The sequence below is a fragment of the Ustilago hordei genome (assembly GCF_900519145.1).
Source record: "Ustilago hordei strain Uho2 genome assembly, contig: UHO2_contig_23, whole genome shotgun sequence".
NCBI lineage: Eukaryota > Fungi > Basidiomycota > Ustilaginomycetes > Ustilaginales > Ustilaginaceae > Ustilago > Ustilago hordei.
This window is the reverse complement of record NW_024545265.1, coordinates 11952-31272: the sequence shown is the minus strand read 5'-3', so window position 1 is coordinate 31272 and position 19321 is coordinate 11952. Positions and strand designations below refer to the sequence as shown.

The following is a 19321-nucleotide window of genomic DNA, read 5'->3' as shown; positions in this document are numbered from 1 at the left end:
GCTGACCTCTGTGGACACTCCATTCAGGGGTAGCTTGGCACAATCAATATCAATGCTTCGGTTATGATGATACCAAGGTCTGGTGTGAGTGCTGATGATGATGAGGTTGATGTCATTGGTGATAAGGTTGGTGAGTGTTGATGATGATGAGGTTGATGTCATTGGTGATAAGGTTGGTGAGTGTTGATGATAATGAGGTTGATGGTGTTGATGATAAGGTTGGTGGCATCAACACAAATGTCCAGTGTGTTGACTTGATGCTTGAAGTGATCCCCAGACCGCAGTGGACTACTGCCTTCAGTTCTATCTTGATCCGGACTGCTAACCTGCTATGGGCGCCTTCGGATGTCAGGTAGTGGTGATACAACACACACACTACGATGAGGAGCAACCTTGATAGATTGCTGCTATGCTGACTGAAACTAATGTATACTTATGCTGAAGTGATAACTAGTTATATGGTGAGTAGAGTGGATGAGGATCCACTTGACCTATGATGATGAGAAAGCATGGTTATATACCTCTTCACAGCATCGCCAGCAATGCTGCTCCTGCTCTCTCTCCAGAGAGTACCTTCTTCATCGAGTACTGCTCAGGGGCCTCTCCTGCTTGGCGCCCCTGTGCCTCTTGAGTGGTGTTGACTCCTTTGACACTGCTCCTCCTCCTCATGACCTGGTGTCGACTCCCTCGACACTGCTCCTCCTCCTCATGACCTGGTGTCGACTCCCTCGACACTGCTCCTCTTCCTCAGGACCTGCTTGCCAGTGTCCTATGACTCTTGTCTCTTGAGCCCCTGAGTGGTAACCATCTGAGCTTGGTCCTCTTCGTGGCTGTGCCTGCTCCTTGAGCTTGGTCCTCCTCGTGGCTGTGCCTGGCCCTCCTCGCATGTGGCTCAGTTCTCCTTTGCATGTGAGTCCATAGGAGTCCATGGTCTCCATGGAGACTGCACTACGACCATGCTCTCTACTGGTATCGACTAGATCTTCGATACCTGTGCTCCTTCCATATGAACCAGTGACCCTCCTGCTTCTTGAGCATCCAGGCCCATGACATAAGGGTTATCACGAATTTCGACTAACTGCTGGGGACACTCTGTCCAGAGGTAGCTTGGCATGATCAAGGTCCAATAGTTTCTGTTAGATGACACCAAGGTCTGGTGTGACTGTGTTTGTCTTGACACAAGTGTTTGGTGTGTTGATGAGTTGGTTGATTGATCCCCAGACCACAGTGGATGACTGCCTTTGGTATAAGATTGAGAAAGCTGGACTGCAGTATGAAACTGCCTTTGGTGTTGATTGATATCCAGACCACAGAGAGTCCTGCCTTTGGATGGCATCAAGAAGCTGTGATACAACACACATGCTAATTAAATGCAATGCTCTGCAATTGCAACTGTTGACAGAAACTACTAAGTATACTTATGCTGAAGATGTAACTAGTAATGTGTAAAGTAGAGTGGATGGGGATCCACTCGACTACCATGAGTAGAATGCATGTCTTATATTAACACCTCTTGCAGTGTCACCTGCAACGCTGCTCCTGCTATGTCAAGAGGTGTGTCATGGGCCTGGATGCGCAAGAAGTAAGAAGATCTGTCAACCCATATGAAGGGAGCACAGGAATCAAGGAATCAGGCAGATCATGGGATTTGCAGCAGAGTTCATTGAGATCTGTAGTAGAAATGGTTCTATGACAGATCCCACCAGGATCGGCACAAGCAAGGATAATATCACAAATTCCGCTGAGATCAGTAGTAGAAGAGATCATATAGCAGATTCTGTGGAGATCAGTGGCAAGGATGATTGTATGACAAACTCACATGCAAGGAGGACCAAGCTCTGCCAAGACGAGGAGGACCAAGCTCTGCCAAGACAGGGACCAAGCTCAGAAGCATGCAGCTGGTTACCACTCAGGGGCTCACAAGACAGGAATCAGGAGAACAGTCGCCAGTTAGGAGAAAGGAGAGCTGTGTCGATGACACCGGCATATAGGTCATGAGGAGGAAGAGCTGTGTCAAAGAGGTCGACACACAGCTCAGGAAGGACAGAAGCGATGTGTCACAGGGTCAGAAGGATAGCGAAAGAGAGTGCGCCAAATTGATCAACAGCAGTCATGGGAATGTCATGCAATGGAGCAGTATATGAAGGGAGCACCAGATTGATTGGCACTGAACCATCAGGGATCAACAGGATTAATCAGGCTGGCAGTGCATATGAATTACAAGATCAATCAAACCCCAGGGTTCCAGATTAATCTCATGGGGATCAGTCAGAACCAGTCAGATCAGCATGCCTCAACAAGTCAGCTGATACAGTCAGAACAGCATGCCTCAACAAGTTGGCTGATACAAGCAAGTACTAGTAGACTCAGTATCATGTGGATGGTTACTGCTCAAGGGGTGCATGCATAAAGTCACACAGGCCCAAGCACAGGGGTGACCACATGATCAAGGGGTTTGGTCATGAGGTTCAACAAGAGGCTAAAGGGATTCACAAGACAAGGTCAAGAAGGAGCTGTGTCAAAAGGGGTCATCACACATCATCAGGCAGAAGGAGAGCATGAAGGCAAGAGGGCAGTGTTGCATAACCCTTACACTGTGCAAATGGAAGGAGTGCAGTATCGAAGGGATTGGTGCCAGCAGGACAAGACAGTGCCTAACAGGGGACAAGGCCCCTCAAGAGGAGCAGGATAGGTGTCAAGGGAAAACACTGACCAGACACATAAATACTCTCACTCTACCATAGCATACAAGTGGAGCCCATCCACTCTATACTACTTACTCTATCTACTTTACTTACTCAGTTACATACCATTGCAATAGCAGTGCTCTTGCAACAACTCTCAATGTGTGTGTTGTATCACTGTTAGTCAACAACTGTAGGCAGTGTTCTTCAACACTAGCAGTCCAGTTCCCTTGCTGTAGGCAGTGTAGCTTGACACCTGCAGTCCAGTCAGTTATTGTAGGCAGTGACTCACACCTGCAGTCCAGTAACTCCTGTCCTCTGTAGGCAATTAGCATATCATGGTCCAGACAATGTCCAAGAGCATTATCAACAGTACTATGAACACTTGTACTGTAGGAGAGAGTGTTTCACTCACTCACCAACAACCAGTGTCCATGCCATGCAACCTCTGAATGGAGTGTTCAAGGCAGTCAGTCGAGACTTACCAGGCAGCAATGTTTGGTTACATTTAGATGAAACATACTGAGTAGACCTTACTCAATCAAACTCAATTTAACACCCCAAAACTAAGTCTCTGGCGCACGACCGCTTACACGATGTTACAGGGACTCCTGTACAGTACTTGACGAAGAGGGTACTCTCTGGAGAGAGAGTTGGAGCAGTGTTGCAGGCAACACTGCAAAGATGTATATAATCATACCTTCTCGTCATAGGTGGATGGGTGGATCTCCATCCACTCTACACCATACACTACTAGTTATGGCTTTACACATAAGTATACTTTAGTATTCAGTCAGCAGTTGCAATCTCAATAAGATTGCATCCATCATAGCACATGTGTTGTATCACCACTCACTGACATCTGAAGGTGGTTCATAGAAACCTGCAGTCCAGATAATGATAGAACCAAAGGCAGCCATCCACTGCAGTCTGGGGATCACTTCAAGCATTCAGTCAACACACTGGACACTCATGTTGGCACTACCAATCATCTCACTCACACCAGACCTTTGGTGTCATGCAATACATTCAAGTTATTGATCATGCCAAGCTACCTCTGTATGGAGTGTCCACAGTGGCTAGTTGAAACCTGCAATAGCAGAACCATTACTGCATCTTCTAGCAAGAAAAGTGATAGAAATGTCTCTACTACATATCTTGCCAAGAATCATAATACCACAAGCATTGTTGCATATCTCGATGGAATTCATAATAGATGTGGTTCTATTACAGATATCAGGTTTTGGGTGCATGACCGCTGACAAGGTGTACTCCCTTCCTCAAGCACTGCTTCTCCTGCTCCTTGTGGGTGAGGAGACTGTCCCAGTTGCTCTTCATTGTTTGATAGGGGTTGTCCCCACTTCATCCCAGTGGCAGTGCTCACCTTCTTTCATCTTGCTCCTGATGTTGGCACCCATCTCCTTATGCTGAGTTCATTGTTGTGTAGGGCCCCTACCTCATCAGGTGGTGGCCCATTCCTTGTCTGTTGTCCTCTTATTGTGGGATTGGTGAGAGAAGTGTCTCCTAACCAGTTTCCATGAGATCTGTCATACAAGCATGGTACTACTGATCCCAACAGACTCTGTAGTAAAACCTCACTCCTGCCAATCCCAACAAGTTCTGTCATAGAGCCCTCAATCCTATCAATCTCACTGAGCTCTGTCAGAAACCTCTCTTTGCCTGATCCATGATTGCTGTGCATGGTCTCTTCATATGATTCCGGTTCTTCCTGCGCATCCATCTGCTCCCATGACAAATGGAAGTGTTTACACATCTAGGAGGAGCAGGAGGAGCAGGAGGAGCAGGAGCAGTGTCATGGGCAACACTGCACAAACACATACATTTGTTCATTCCATCATAGCATACAAGTGGATCCCTATCCACTCTATCTACTACTTATTGCACTCTTTACTTTGTTCTATACCATGCAATTGCAGAGCATTGCAGGTTATCTCAAATGCATGTGTCATATCACCCTTGGGATGTCATTTGAAGGCAGTGTTCCCCACTGTGGCCTGGCTTGAAAACCATCTGTAGGCAATATTGTATTGCAGTCCAGACACCATCACATCATTGAGCAGTCAGCAAACAATATGAATGCTCATGTCTCTGCTGTTGTTGACATCACACCTGTAGCATAACCTCACAAGATCATTATCTCATTGATGTGCCACATAGCCTCTGGATGGAGCATTCAAGGTGGTTAGTTGAGACCTACTCCTAATCACCCTTACAGCATATTTTGTTGAATTACAACATAAGGAATTGTCACTGCACCTTTCATAGAAATCTATTGTATCAGGCCTCTATGGCAGATTCCACATAAGGGAACACTATCATGATTCTCATGGAAATCTGCCATACTAAATCTCTATAGTAGTTTTCAGGTTTCTGGCACACATCCGCTTACACTGCGCTGCTCTAATGCATCCTTCTCGTGGTGCACTTGGCGAAATTTGCCAGATGGGCTTGTTCCAAGCGATTTGTTACGATCAACCAGATGAAGTGGCAGAGTACCTTAGGGCATCACAGACTCTATCTGAAGCCAAAGTGCTGGAGAGCATGTCAGGGATGGAAGCATACCAGCAGGCTGCAGAAGATGCAAGGATACAAGGAAGGGAAAACAAGCAGTGATACAAACAGGAACAGGCTGCTGCCATGGAGGGCATGTCTCAGAACTGAGATCAGAAGTTCAGGTAGGAGAAAGCACTGGATCTTAGAGAGGAGATGGTCACTGTTCAGTCCTGATAACTGGTGATCAGGGGGAGTCTAAGTACAATGTCACTGCTATTTTAGACAGAAACACATATACTTGATTGACTAAGTGAACATGGTGAGAACCTAGTGTTCTCAGCTTGATATATATACATCTATGAGGTACATGCCAAATGTGGGAGTATCCTACTTGATGATCTAGCTTGACAACAAGTGGGGGCTGTGTTGTACCCGATCTCTGGACAGATGGGTTCCATCAGATCCCCGATTAGGTTTATGTCAGCATATATCATCATATTGGAACGCTTGCTTCGGCATTAGACTGGTCGCATCGAGTCTTGTACTTTCCATCTCATAGTTTGCTCCTTGCTTCTTCTCTTCTGCCTAGCCAGTGTCTTGGAGTCTCTTTGTGGAAAAGATTGAGCAAGTATGTTGTCCAAGCAGGTGGGTGCAGGTATGCCATTACACTTGTTCTTCTCCAGCCAAGCGCTCGCTTCCTTGTTGCTCCTTGCACCGTCGCATTGCCGATCCTCTCCTGAGCCAGTTGGTCTGCGGATCATTGAGGAAGACCTCATGGACCGTAATGTCTCGACACTGCCCGGCTCAACGGGTCATGCACCAGGATACGTTGGGCAATACAACACCCTACCTGCGCTGACCGAACTTGCGAAGCGTAGGGTTGGATACTATTCGGCCATGCCTAATGCGTTTAGTGTTGTGAGAGGCTTGGAGATAGCGCAAAGCTCGATTGGATTGCAAACTTTGCGTGGTCGATGCGAGGAAGCACGCAAGCTAGCGTTGGAAGCGGAGATGGTAGATGGTGTAGAAGCCGTGCATCTTGCGCCGTAGTTTGTGAAAGAGAATGGCGTCCAGGATGGCTTGTTGTTCGACAAAGATGCCACCGCCAATGCCCAGTTGATTGCTAGAACGCAGCAAGCTGAAGCGAAGAGCAAAGGAGCATCTTTGGTCGATGCGCAAGTCAAGTCTGTTGAGAGGGGAAAAGTTATCTTGAGCCATGGCACAGAGATCAAAGCAGCAGGATATCCTGAAGCGCATCTCTATGCTCGAGACCACAGCTTGCAAGATGGTATTGGAAGCTATGGTCATGATCCCATTGCTGTTGCTCAATCTCATCTCACCAGCAGTGCGTAGGGAAAGTGGGAAAGAAGCTTCCAACCAGTTCTTCAGACCGCGCTGCACTGGCTCCGCAAGCAAACGGCAGAGAGACTTTGCAGGTGCATCCGGCAAAAGTGGCGAGTGGTAGGCTGTTTAATGGCTTATTTAGCGTCACTCCTGATGGTAAGCCATTGGTGCGGAGGGGTGAAAGAGCGAGTATGGATGGCTTGTGCCGTTTGGGTTCCTCATGCTGCTGCTTCTGCTCAGCTTGTAGCGGATGTGATGAGAGGCAAAGTGAAGCAAGGCGATGCGTGCTTGGTCAAACAACTCGACCTTGACAGGTTTGATGGTAAGGATGATGCAAAGCTCGAAAGGGATGCTCTGTCAACTTATAACGATATCTACAATAACAATGCTCAGCACTTATCACACTCACACCCCTGGCAATGATGCGCTTCTAAGGTCTATTCCATTCTATGTACGAGCGAGCGAAGCATGTCAAGCTGCGGCCCCATCGATCTTAGCCATGGCGGCCACAATGATCGCCTTGGCCTGCAACTCGGCCTTGACAAACACCTGGACCGCATCATCGATCCTCCTCTTGGTCTCGGCGTCTTCGGCAATCGCGTTGTGCAACTCTTCAGCTCCGTTGGCCAAGTAATCGACACGGCCTACGTTGAAGTTCTGTGCCTTGCCATCCGCTCTGAGTGGATCGAGGTTCAAGAGGGGTTTGGTAGCCTCCGGTAGCTCGAGCGCGTATGTCTTGCTTGGGCGATAGACGTTGCCTGTAGGCACGGGAGCAGCAAGCGCACACATCTGTGCCAGTGTTGGCGCCAGGATGGTTGCCTGCTGCGCACCCAATGCCGGCATGGCCAAAACCTCATTGAGCGCGATGAACGAGGCAGCTTTGATCACCGGCGGCTGCGTGCCAGGTGTGTCGAGGGTGAGCTGGCGGTAGGCTTGGTAGATGTGAGCCATGCGAGCCGACATGGGGTGTTGCCTTTCCGGATGCTCATAAACGACTTGCTTCTCGGGCGGAGCAAAGTGAGCCAGGATCTCGTTGTAGTATGGCGAGATGTAAAGGCAGCCAGCCTGAGCAGCGGCCAGTGCCTGTGGCACCGAGAAGAGTGCAGTTGCCAGTGTGCGGATGGCATGCTCCTTCTCCAGAATCCGCGCAGCAAGCATACCAGGTCCAGTGCTCAGAATCTTGATACAAAACCTATCTTTCGAAACACCGAGGGCAGCAAACTCGTTTGCATACGTCAAAGCATGAGCCACGATCGCTTCCGTGTTGTACGCATACGAGGGCGACGCCTGCAGCAGAGCCCGACCGGCGATGTTGCCAAGGTTGAGAGAGCACAGTCTGACGCTGATCCGATCAAGCACCGTGCGCCAGTCTGCACCGGCGCTTGCGCGGATCACCTGTTCGAGCAGACGTGCGTTAGCGGCAAGTGCAAGCGCATCGGCGACGATGAACTGGTTCGAGGTCATGTCGTTGGCCTGGACGCCAAGCGATCCGAGTTGCTGGGTGAGAGCGATGTCGAGCGTGTCGACGTCGATCTCGAGCTGGGCGGCTGCGTTGACGATTACCGGTGCTGTCGAGGCTGCCATTTTTGACAAGTATAGCACTGCGATGAGACCGAGGCAGAGTTGGATAGAGTAGTGATGGGCAGGAGAAAGGGGCGAAAGTGTATATAAACAGACGAGCGGCAAGGCAAACGTCCCGCCGCCTACTTGCTCCCACTTTCCTACCACCTAAGGCATTGCGTGGGAAAGGCAAACACAAGCATGCCAGTCAGTGGCTTTGCCTTGGTCCTTAGCGTCTGCTCTCTGTTGCTGAGTCGGTAGAATGCAACACCGACCGGCGAAAAGGGCGCTCGGTGTGTTTGCCTTCCGATCACCGACGCCCATCTTTCTGCTCTCCCTCCTTGTTTGACGCTGCAGTCCGACGCATGACCGAGTTGGCCGTCTGCTCTGCTTGGTATGACTGAAGAAGTGGGTTGAGTTTTCCACAAGCGGTCGATGCCTCCCATCATGGGCTTTATTGCATCATCTCCTCGACCATAGCCCTAGTGTATAAGAGCTACTCTGAGGATTGCCTCTTCCTAACACGACTTACCAAGAAACATTCAACATGGCAGGCCCATCCTGCGAAGACCATCGAGCCCCGGCTACAGCTGCAATCAGCGGGCCGATCATCTTGCCATCACATCAGCTTCCAGAACGCTTCTACCTCGGCGGTCGCCAAATCTCGTCGTTCCGCGGCGAGCCATGGACCAGCAACGGGAAGCCTGAGGATTGGGTAGCATCGACAACATGCTGCGCTGGCCACGACACACTCGGCCTCACACGTCTACCCAACAGTAATACGCTTCTGCTTGACGAGATCCGAGATGACCCCATCTCATGGCTCGGCCAAGACCATGTCTCAAGGTACGGCGAGGATACAAAGCTGCTTGTTAAGCTCCTCGATGCTGGACAGCGGCTGCCCATCCATGCGCATCCACACGTCGACTGGGCCAGGGTGCACCTCAAGCGGAAGCACGGCAAGGCAGAAGCATGGCATATCCTCACCCCGGGCCAAGTATACCTCGGTCTCAAGCGGCACATTCCGGAAGCAGAGATGTTAGATATGGTGGATAAGCAAGATATCGAGACAATGCTCGCTTTGATGCACAGAGTGCAAGTGCATCAAGGAGACACGGTCTACGTTCCACCAGGCCTGCTGCACGCGATCGGTGAAGGCATCCTGCTGATCGAAGTACAGGAACCGGAAGACCTCTCCATCTTGCTCGAATGGAGGCATTTCCAGATCGACGGCAGAGAACACGGCCATCTCGGTCTCGGCTTTGAAAAGGCGATTACTGCTGTCACCACTACCATCCTCACTGACGAGGAGCGCTCCAAGCTTGTCACACGAGGCAAAGAGCGGCCAACGAGCAATCTCTTGCCCCAAGCTGCGCTCGAGTACTTCAGGCTGGACAGGTTCGAAAAGGATGTGGTTCTGGATGCTAGCTTCCAGTTGCTAGTTGTGCTCCGAGGCGAGGTCCAAGTGCGCGTCCAGAATGGCACGGCCGCAACGACAACGCTCAAAACGGGAAGCACGACACTGCTCAAGCATGCTGATGGTAGAGCAACGTTCAAGATTGACGAGCAAGCTGCCTTTGTCGTCATCCGTCCTCCTCCTTAGAGACAGCTGAATTGCAAACCCTATTCTACCTACGATCCAAGTGTGTGTGTGTCGATAGTGTCGACGCGAGGCTTTGAGCGTATTTTTGTGGCACAATTTCCGACGTCTTTTTGGTCGCCGAGCAGAATTTAAAACATTGCGACAAAAATCAAGTTCTGCGCATTGGTCACGTGCTCCTTCGCCTACAGTTCGAAAACGCGCATCTATTCATTCGCACGATAAGTTTTTATATATATTTTTGACGCGAAGAATTCCGGCTTTCCGGCTACTTACCTTTGCCGGGGGCTGTGTGCTTGCCGAGCTTTGGCCGCTGTCGTCCACTCAGCACCACCATCTGCAACACTTGGTCAAGCTCTAGACTACATCTCGCAAGATGAATGGCGAAGAACTCGAACTGCGCATACCTTCAGTCCAATGCGGCGTGGACCTGGTCGGCATCTTGCACCGCAACCCTGGCTGGAATGGTAGGCAACCTCGTCGAATCGCACTCATCCTACACGGTCTCCTCGCACACAAGAACCAGTGTTATCACAAGCAGCTAGCGCAAGCTCTGCCGATCGACTCTTATCGCTTCGACTTTCGCGGAAATGGAGACTCGGGGGGCGACTGGACTATGGGTGACCTCGGGAACGATGTCCAAGATCTCTCGACCGTCGTCTCATATCTGCATCGCAAGGAAGGCTACGTGCTGGATCTGATTGTCGGTCACTCGCGCGGGTCGATGATCTCGTGGATGTACCTCGGCAAGGGCGAGAAGAAGTTGCAAGAAGACGGAGGGAGAAGCTTTGTGCCAAATTTGGTGGTCTGTTCGGGAAGATGGGATATGCAAAAGGTCTTGGAGACCTATGCGAGCTTTCAACAAGGTTTTGACAGAGAAGGCTTCTACAGGTGGCAGATCACCAGTGCGGGCAAGAAGAAGGAGTATATCGTCTGGCCGAACGACTTGAAGAACATGTCGGCTTTCAAGTATCCCACTGAGTTCGTAGCTGCGCTAAGCACCAACACGGATGTGTAAGTTTAGCGTACCTTGATGCCCAACCAACTGGCGAGTCGCTGACCCACCTCCTTGGTCGCATGTGAACAGGCTCATTTTGCATGGCACCGCAGACCGCACAGTATTCGAGCAGGATGCACACAGCTACCTTGCAGCACTCGACAGCAACAAGAAGCGAAGACGCAACTCGCATCGACTTCATCTCATCCAAGGCGCGGATCACATGTATAGAGGCCGCACGCAGCCTCTGGTCGACGAGATCTGCCAGTGGTACGCAGAGCGTCAGAGAAACGCTGCAGACAACGGTGCTCCATCGACGTCGAGGCTGTGACTCTCACAGATGCAAGCAACATGCGGATGAAAGGTGACGTAGCTCCCTCTCGCATTCTCACGTTCGCCTTACATCCCCACCGATGAGCTCGTGCCCTTCATCTCGGAGGTGCATGCTCGATATCGAGACTGAGCACGTCCGTGCGCTGGCCACGTTTGATTGGCAAGGTATATAACTCATCAAAGCCTCTCAACCCAAGACTCGTCTCTGCTTACGATCTCCTCCAACTGTTTCTTGTCAAGGTCTTTAGCACCATGGCCAACGACACCCCCGCCTCGTGCCTTCTCTTCATGCGTCTCTGCCAGCTCAAGATCAGCGGCAAAGACATCAACGACCTCATCGATCGTATTCAATCTCTTTCGCTCGAATACAAGCAGGCTTCCGGCCGAGTTGTCGACGACGATGCCCTCAAAGTGATCCTCATCAACCAAGCCTTTGCTATCCCGGAGTATCACCTTGTTGTCAAGGGTCTAACCGAGAAAGGTCAGCTCGGAGACTACTATACCCTGGCCAAGGCTTTGCTTGACAAGTGGAAATCCATCCGCTGAGCCTACAGGCCTCCAACGAAAGATGCCATCACTCGTCCAAGCCATCGTCGCTTTCCTCAGCATCCTTGTGTTACCTTCTTGAACGCCGTAAAAGCAATGCTGCTCTCAATCCATACCTTACTCTCTCATCCCTGGCTTTGCTCTTGTCTCTTTTCTTGTGTCTGAATCGGCGGGCTGCGAGTGTCGCTTGCGCATCCAAATCCTATCCCGAAAGCCATCTTGTTTGTAATCGTTGAGTGCTCCAACGGTCTATGCTTCTCCAATCTCTCTTCTCCGCGTCGCCATCAACAACGTCGGTTATGAGCAGGCTGGCAACACCGTCGACAACGTCAACATGCCGGCCTTCGAGGTCAATGCTGCCTTATACTCGAGCTGTCAACCGCCGGGATGCGTTGCTATGACTACCCTCTGTCTCTTCCCACCGGTCCTCAGCAGTAGTACAATCTAGGTGGTTGACCCATGCTTCCAGAGTCGTCAAGCAAGCGCCATATCAGCTGGCTGCAAGCTTAGCGTCGTGGAGGATGCCTACAAGATAGTCCTGAGACTGTGACAATGCCAACAACATCTCGGAAGCTTGCTGCAAGCACAACCGGTGTCAAAACTGTTCAAGAGCCTGCGGCGAATCATGTAAAAGCTAAGTACAAGACAATAAACAGTATATATGTGTCTGTGCTGCAGAGCAGTCGCAAGATGAGGTGGTGAATCGATGATCTTTTACAGGCTAGAGAGGCTGACAACGACGAGAGTGATATCTCGTCGTGGCCACAAACATCCCGACCAAGAGGCCAAGATGAGCGTGACCCCGTACATCCCTCCCGAAAGAGGCAGAGGACGGTCCATATGTACATGACAACATAGACAGAAGAGAGACGGTCACAGATGCTAGAACAAAACTCAAACGGAGACAGGAAGAACAATACCTGACGAGAGGCAAGAGCTTCAAAAGATGCTGTGGGAAAGGGTGATAAGGACAATGAAGGTGACAGAAGTTGCAGTTGCGAGAAGAAGGAAGCCGAGATGTGGTCAGTGAAGAGTTGAAGATTGAAGCTGCACAGCACTGCCTTGTAGAGCTACTTGCTAGCTCTTATCGCACAGGTGTATGGTAACTGCAATGCTTGAGATTTCTTATGAACTAGGGTTACAGGACTACTTGTATATATGAGTTGAAGATGTGTCGGCATTCCAACCTGGATATGCGAGCATTAGCCAAGACATCAAGGGGCCAAGAACATGCACAGGCAATGAAGACAATGAAGCACATGAGGGTTGCCATACCAACAGATCATGTGCTATATTGCAGAAGGTGGCAATTCAGGGGCCCTATAGGAGATAGCTCATCTCATTTGGACATGATCAAAGATAGTGATAAGGTATATATATGCTCATTAAGGATGTAACTGATGAACAAGAAATACAAGACCTTTCTCAAGAACATATGCCTGTGGATATGAGCTTGTTAGTAGCTCTGGACAGCATATAGCCTTGGTATTCTTCATTTGATTAAGAGTCTGAAGTTCCACCAACTGAGCCATGGAACCATCCAACAACATGGCAGAAGAGACTGGAACCCAAGCCAGCACAAGCAAGGCCAAAGGAGGTAGAAGGGGCAAAAGGGCTCAACCACAAGCTGATAATGAGGCCATTAACAAGACAGAAGTTGAGGTGCTCAATGACAACACCAACAAAGGAACTGACTCTGACTCTGACCTCGATGGTGACAGCAAGCAATACAACTTCCATACCCTAGCAAAGCTCCTTGAGCCAGTGCCCAAACTCACATCACACAACTACTACAGCTGGAGTGCCCACATCAAGTCCTTTCTCTGATTGGTGCCACACACCATGAAACACCTCAAAGGAGGTTACAACAAGAAGCACACCAAGTGGAACCATGCATTTGATGATGCTCTCATTAATGCACTGTGTGGTACCATCAATACCATCAGCAAATACAATGTGAACTACCTGATCCTTGACATCATCAGAGAATATCACACTTTCCATCAAGTCTGGAAGAAGATTGAGAATGGCCTGACTAATGAAGCTACTGCAACCTCACATTGACTTGCACTCATCACTCAGCTAGGCAATATCAAGATGTTCAACTCCAATGCTCTAAAGCTCATCCAAGAAATCAGATCTATTTAGACAGAGAGCAGTCTCCAGGGAAAGCCATTTTCCAATGACACCTTATTCTCAAACCTGCAGAAGTGCACCATACACCACCCCATGTACAAGGAAACCATCACAACCATCAGTCAGCTCAACTTTAATGCACTTGCCACTGCTTTGATTGTATGCCAGTCTGCAATTGAAAGCAACCCTGCTTATAAGGTGTCATGGGCCTAGCCCTAGCCGGTGTGTCTTGCTTGCGGGCAATGCACAATTGTGCTCTGCCAAATTCGAAATTCACATGACTGTGTTGACCCCCAATGCACTTGAAATTTACACTGCTCAAGTGCTGCAATGCAAACAAATTTATTTTCGCTGGAGCAGCACAAATTGAGCAATGCACAGCTGGAGCAATGCACTCACAGCTGGAGCAATGCACACTCTGCTGGAGCAACGCAATCTGAGCAGCGCACAGCTCGAGAGCAACGCACTGTTCGAGAGCAATGCACTCACAGCTGGAGCAACACACACTCTGCTGGAGCAACGCAATTTGAGCAATGCAGAGCTCAAGAGCAATGCAGAGCTCCAGCACAACTCTTGCACTTACACCCCACAACTACTCAGCCTTACAACTCCTTTGTCAACATCATCAGCCTCCTTTGCACTCTTAGCCCTTTGTTCTTGCTGCCACTACTTCTCATCATCACCACACAACATAATCACCACTTGTCTTCATCAGCTGTTGTTCTCTCTCATGCTCACACCTCACTACCACTCTGCCTTATGTCAGGGGTCTCGCGCCTGAAACCCAGGTCGGTCTGTCGAGATACTCGGTGACTATCAAACTGTGCAACAGCTATTGTCTTGGTATCGGTGACTATCAAGTTGTGCAGTGACAGCAGGTGGCGTTTGTTGTATATACTATCGTAGGTTTCGGCTGACCTCTGTGGACACTCCGTTCAGGGGTAGCTCGGCACGATCAATATCAATGTTATGATGACACCAAGGTCTGGTGTGAGTGTTGATGATGATGAGGTTGATGGTGTTGGTGATGAGATTGGTGATGTCAATGATAATGAGGTTGATGGTGTTGGTGATAAGGTTGGTGGCATCAACACAAGTGTCCAGTGTGTTGACTTGATGCTTGAAGTGATCCCTGGACCACAGTGGACTACTGCCTTCGGTTCTATCTTGATCCAGACTGCTAACCTGCTATGGGCTCCTTCGGACGTCAGGTAGTGGTGATACAACACACACACTACGATGAGGAGCAACCTTTGATGGATTGCTGCTATGCTGACTGAAACTAATATATACTTATGCTGAAGTGATAACTAGTTATGGTGAGTAGAGTGGATGAGGATCCACTCGACCTATGATGATGAGAAAGCATGGTTATATACCTCTACTCAGCATCACCAGCGATGCTGCTCCTGCTCTCTCTCTCCAGAGAGTACCTTCTTCATCGAGTACTGCTCAGGGGCCTCTCCTGCTTGGCACCCCTGTGCCTCTTGAGCTGTGTCGACTCCTTCGACACTGCTCCTCCTCCTCATGACCTGATGTCAACCCTTCGACACTGCTCCTCCTCCTCATGACCTGGTGTCGACTCCTTCGACACTGCTCCTCCTCCTCATGACCTGGTGTCGACTCCTTTGACACTGCTCCTCTTCCTTTGATCAGTGACAGTTCCTTTGGCTCTTGTCTCTCGAGCCCCTGAGTGGTAACCATCTGCATGCTCCTTGAGCTTGGTCCTCTTCGTGGCTGTGCCTGCTCCTTGAGCTTGGTCCTCCTCGTGGCTGTGCTTGGCCCTCCTTTGCATGTGAGTCCAATAGGAGTCCATGGTCTCCATGGAGACTGCACTATGCTCTCTACTGATCTCGACTAGATCTTCAATACCTGTGCTCCTTCCATATGAACCCATGACCCTCCTGCTTCTTGAGCATCCAGGCCCATGACACTACCCCCCTCTTAAGAGCCGAGCTCCGTCGAGGCATGCTCTGGTCTGGTCCATGCTGACTCCTCCTCCTCCTCCTCCTCGCCAACATTGCCAACATCATCTCTCCTCCTTCTCTCAATGTCATCCTCCTTCCTCTTCCTCTCTCTACTCCTCCTGTTCTCTCCTCCTTTCTCTACTTTGTCTACTCACTCGTCCCCCCTCCGACACCTCATACTCCTGGATGAGGTCGGGACAGTTGAGGTTCTCTACTGGTTCCCATGAAGCAGCTTCCTCTGAGTACCCTCTCCACAACACCTTGTACTCTGTAGTCCCATTGTGTGAATGCTTGTCGATGAGTGCTTCAACTTCAAAGTCGAGGTCCTCATCTGGAAGTGATGGTATGGTGGGCTGTTCAGCATGTTGAGGAAGAGAACTTGTTCTTGCTGGCTTGAGCATGGAGACATGGAACACATCATGCACCCTAAGGTTTGCTGGCAATGTGATTCGATAAGCTCAGCATCCTACCCATTCCTGAACTGGGTAGGGTCCTGCAAACTGGGTATCTAACTTGGGTGTGGGTCTCCATGTCTTCCAGTTTCGACGGTTGATATAGACCATATCACCCACCTTAAACTCGATGTCCTTGTGCTTCCTGTTATACTGGTCTACTGATCTCCATTGTGCCTCTCTGATCTGCTCCTGGAGGTACTTGCAACGCTCCTTTCCATCCATGAGGTACTCGAAGCGACCTGGATCATTGACTCCTAGTCGTTGAGGGATGTCAGGATGAGCTTTGGGGTTCCATCCATAGCATGCAAAGAATGGTGAGACACCAATGCTGTTGTGGACCATGTTGTTGTATACAAAGGCCGCAGTGTCCAGCAGGTTGGCCCAGTCATTCTGCTCATAGTTGCAGTACATCCTGAGGTATTGCTCTATGACCTGATTGACTCTCTCTGTCTGACCATCAGTTTGAGGATGGTAAGCCGTGCTAAGTGAGTGCTTCACACCCATTTGCTCTGCAAATGCCTTCCATGCTCCTGATATGAACTGCCTGCCTCGGTCCGAGACCATGTGATCTGGATATCCAAAGAGTCTAACCATGTGTCCATATAGCAATACTGCAGTCTGTTTGGCCGTGACTGTCTTATGGGTTGGAGCTAGTATGGCAAACTTGGTTAACCTGTCGACGATGACTAGGATAGAGTCATAGGTCTTGGAGTCATACTTCTTCGATGGTGGTAGTCCTTCAATGAAGTCGAGGGATATGGAGCCCCAGGGCCTGTCTGGGGTTGCTAGTGGCTGTAGCAAACCATATGGACGATGACGAGGAGCTTTGTACCTAGCACATACAGGACAACTTGCTACATAGTCTGCAATCCAAGCTGTCATGTTTGGCCACCAGTAATGTCGTTGAGCTGCCTTGATGGTAGCATCTCTTCCTATGTGTCCAGCAGTGATACCATCATGGCATTGGGTCATCACCATGAATCGCAGATGCTCTACAGAGAGAGACTGTCCATCTACCTCTTTGGCACTCCTCGAGTGTCAGTTGTTGGTCCTCCCTGGCATGATCACTTTGGGGATAACCAACCTTCCTCCAGTGTCAGTTGTTGGTCCTCCCTGGCATGATCACTTTGGGGATAACCAACCTTCCTCCACTGTACCATAGGTCGTCCTTGAGTTCGAAGGGCTTCTTCCTATGTATCTCCTGTAGCTCTTGGTCTAAGGGCTGGAAGATCTTGACCAGGTCTTTGAGACCTTTTGATGTTATGGACTCCATCGAGAGCATAGGGGCCACTAGGGTCGAGTCATGGTCTGCTGTCTCCTTGAACACTCGAGGAGGCAGTAGTTGCCTCACATTGTGATCCTGCTCTTCACCAGCTGGTTGCATGTCTGTCCTTCTGGTGAGAGCATCGGGTTCACCACCTTTGTCTCCTGGTCGATACTGCAATATGAAGTCGAAGTCTGCTAGTAGTATGGCCCATCGAGCCTGTCGACCTGTGATGCGTCTCTGTGACTTGAAGTACTTGAGGGCTTCATGGTCAGTGAGGATGACCAGTTGGTTCGGTAGTCCAGCTAGCATGTGTCACCACTGAGTAAGGCAGGCAACCACAGCTAGGAGCTCCTTGTCATGGATTTCATAGTTCTTCTCGGCAGAAGACATCTTCCTAGAGTAGAAGGCCACTGGATGCCATCGTCCTTCATGCTCCTGCTTGAGTACTCCTGCTATAGCAAAGTCACTTGCATCAGTCTCCAACCTTGTTGGAAGGTGGTAGTCGAAGTGCTGAAGCACTCCTGCTGATGTGAAGGCCTGTTGGGCCTCCTCTGGTAGCTCGAACTTCTTGAACCGTTCTATAGGCTTTACCAGTGCTGTCAAGGGCTTGGCTATGCGAGCAAAGTGGGCTATGAACCTTCGATAGAAGTTGGCAAAACCCAGGAACCTTTGGATGTCATGGATTGACTCTGGCATTGGCCACTCCTTGACAGTGCACACCTTTTCTGGGTCCATCTCTATGCCTGTCGGCTTGATGATGTACCCCAGGAACTCGACTGTCTTGGTGTGGAACTCACACTTTGACAGCTTAGCAAAGAGCCTGTTGCTCCTTAAGCGAGTGAGGACCTCAGTGACATGCTTCACATGTGCTTCTTCAGTGTCACTGAAGATCAGGAAGTCATCTAGGTATACTACCACATATATCCCAATGATGTCTCGGAAGATGTCATTGATGAATGACTGGAAGTGAGCTGGAGCATTGGCTAGGCCAAAGGGCATCACTAGGTACTCATAGAGTCCCAACTGAGTGCCAAAAGCTGTCTTCCATTCATCTCCTTTAGCAATCTGGATGAGGTTGTATGCTGCTCTAAGGTCTAGCTTGGTATAGATCCTTGCCTTCCTGAGTAAGAACAGCTGCTCCTCGATGAGGGGCAATGGTGCCCTGTTCTTGACAGTGATCTTGTTGAGACCTCTGTAGTCCACACAGAGTCTGAGACCTCCATCCTTCTTTGGTACGAAGAGCACTGGTGATCGTGCCGGGCTCTTCGATGGTCTTATGAACCCCTTCTCGAGGTTCTCATCCAAGTACCTCCTTAACTCGGACATCTCCTTGGGTCCCTTAAGGTATAGGGGCCCTTGAGGTGGCTTCCCTCCTTCTATCAACTCGAGGTGGAGATCATGCTCGGTATGATGGGGCAGCTTGTCTGCTTCCACCTCATCAAACACATCTCGCAGGTGTTGGTATGGCTTTGGTATGTCTGCAGCCGTCACCACCTTATCTACCTCCACCTCCATCTCGACTCCTTTGTCTGCGCCTGTAGGTACAAAACCAAAGGCTGGGAGTGATGATGGTGGCTCCTCCAACAGCATGAACCCTATGGGTCCATCTTCCAGAGCTGCTCGTAGTATGTGCTCTGCTGAGACAAACTCGTTACCATGAAGGGTTGGTCTCCTCATGGTTAGGGTTACAAGGGGGTTCCATTTTTAAATCGAGTAGGGTTGCTTAATCAAAGTTGTAGTACTACCCAAACTATGCATGTTTCATTATCCAACCCTACTCCAGTTGAGTAATAAAATTTTCCAATACAGCTTGGTGAAGTTGGGCCTGGTATGAGTCAGGTCATTGAAATATTGATATTTTTGACATGCACCCATAATAAAAGTTGTTGCTCTATACACCAATAAGAGTGTCCTAGAC

General features: G+C 49.7%; 7 protein-coding genes across 7 annotated transcripts; 5 read left to right on the top strand and 2 right to left on the bottom strand.

The window, feature by feature from the left end:
- Window positions 1-5828: 5828 nt before the first annotated feature.
- On the top strand, window positions 5829-6551 carry UHO2_07009 (uncharacterized protein; the record flags this gene model as incomplete). The annotated part of the gene is made up of 2 exons (XM_041556465.1): window positions 5829-6212; window positions 6249-6551. 2 exons carry the CDS (start codon window positions 5829-5831, stop codon window positions 6549-6551), a joined length of 687 nt encoding a protein of 228 aa, XP_041412399.1.
- Window positions 6552-7013: 462 nt separating this feature from the next.
- On the bottom strand, window positions 7014-8126 carry UHO2_07008 (uncharacterized protein; the record flags this gene model as incomplete). Its single annotated transcript, XM_041556464.1, has 1 exon — window positions 7014-8126. One exon carries the CDS (start codon window positions 8124-8126, stop codon window positions 7014-7016), a length of 1113 nt encoding a protein of 370 aa, XP_041412398.1.
- A 523-nt stretch (window positions 8127-8649) lies between these two features.
- UHO2_07007 (uncharacterized protein) lies at window positions 8650-9705 on the top strand (the record flags this gene model as incomplete). Its single annotated transcript, XM_041556463.1, has 1 exon — window positions 8650-9705. The coding sequence occupies one exon, from the start codon at window positions 8650-8652 to the stop codon at window positions 9703-9705; it is 1056 nt and encodes a 351-aa protein (XP_041412397.1).
- A 373-nt stretch (window positions 9706-10078) lies between these two features.
- UHO2_07006 (uncharacterized protein) lies at window positions 10079-11030 on the top strand (the record flags this gene model as incomplete). Its single annotated transcript, XM_041556462.1, has 2 exons — window positions 10079-10716; window positions 10790-11030. The coding sequence occupies 2 exons, from the start codon at window positions 10079-10081 to the stop codon at window positions 11028-11030; spliced, it is 879 nt and encodes a 292-aa protein (XP_041412396.1).
- Window positions 11031-11284: 254 nt separating this feature from the next.
- UHO2_07005 (uncharacterized protein) lies at window positions 11285-11578 on the top strand (the record flags this gene model as incomplete). Its single annotated transcript, XM_041556461.1, has 1 exon — window positions 11285-11578. The coding sequence occupies one exon, from the start codon at window positions 11285-11287 to the stop codon at window positions 11576-11578; it is 294 nt and encodes a 97-aa protein (XP_041412395.1).
- A 1548-nt stretch (window positions 11579-13126) lies between these two features.
- UHO2_07004 (uncharacterized protein) lies at window positions 13127-13405 on the top strand (the record flags this gene model as incomplete). Its single annotated transcript, XM_041556460.1, has 1 exon — window positions 13127-13405. The coding sequence occupies one exon, from the start codon at window positions 13127-13129 to the stop codon at window positions 13403-13405; it is 279 nt and encodes a 92-aa protein (XP_041412394.1).
- Window positions 13406-15791: 2386 nt separating this feature from the next.
- Window positions 15792-19080, bottom strand: UHO2_07003 (uncharacterized protein; the record flags this gene model as incomplete). The annotated part of the gene is made up of 4 exons (XM_041556459.1): window positions 15792-16073; window positions 16152-17163; window positions 17279-17655; window positions 17740-19080. 4 exons carry the CDS (start codon window positions 19078-19080, stop codon window positions 15792-15794), a joined length of 3012 nt encoding a protein of 1003 aa, XP_041412393.1.
- Window positions 19081-19321: the final 241 nt, after the last annotated feature.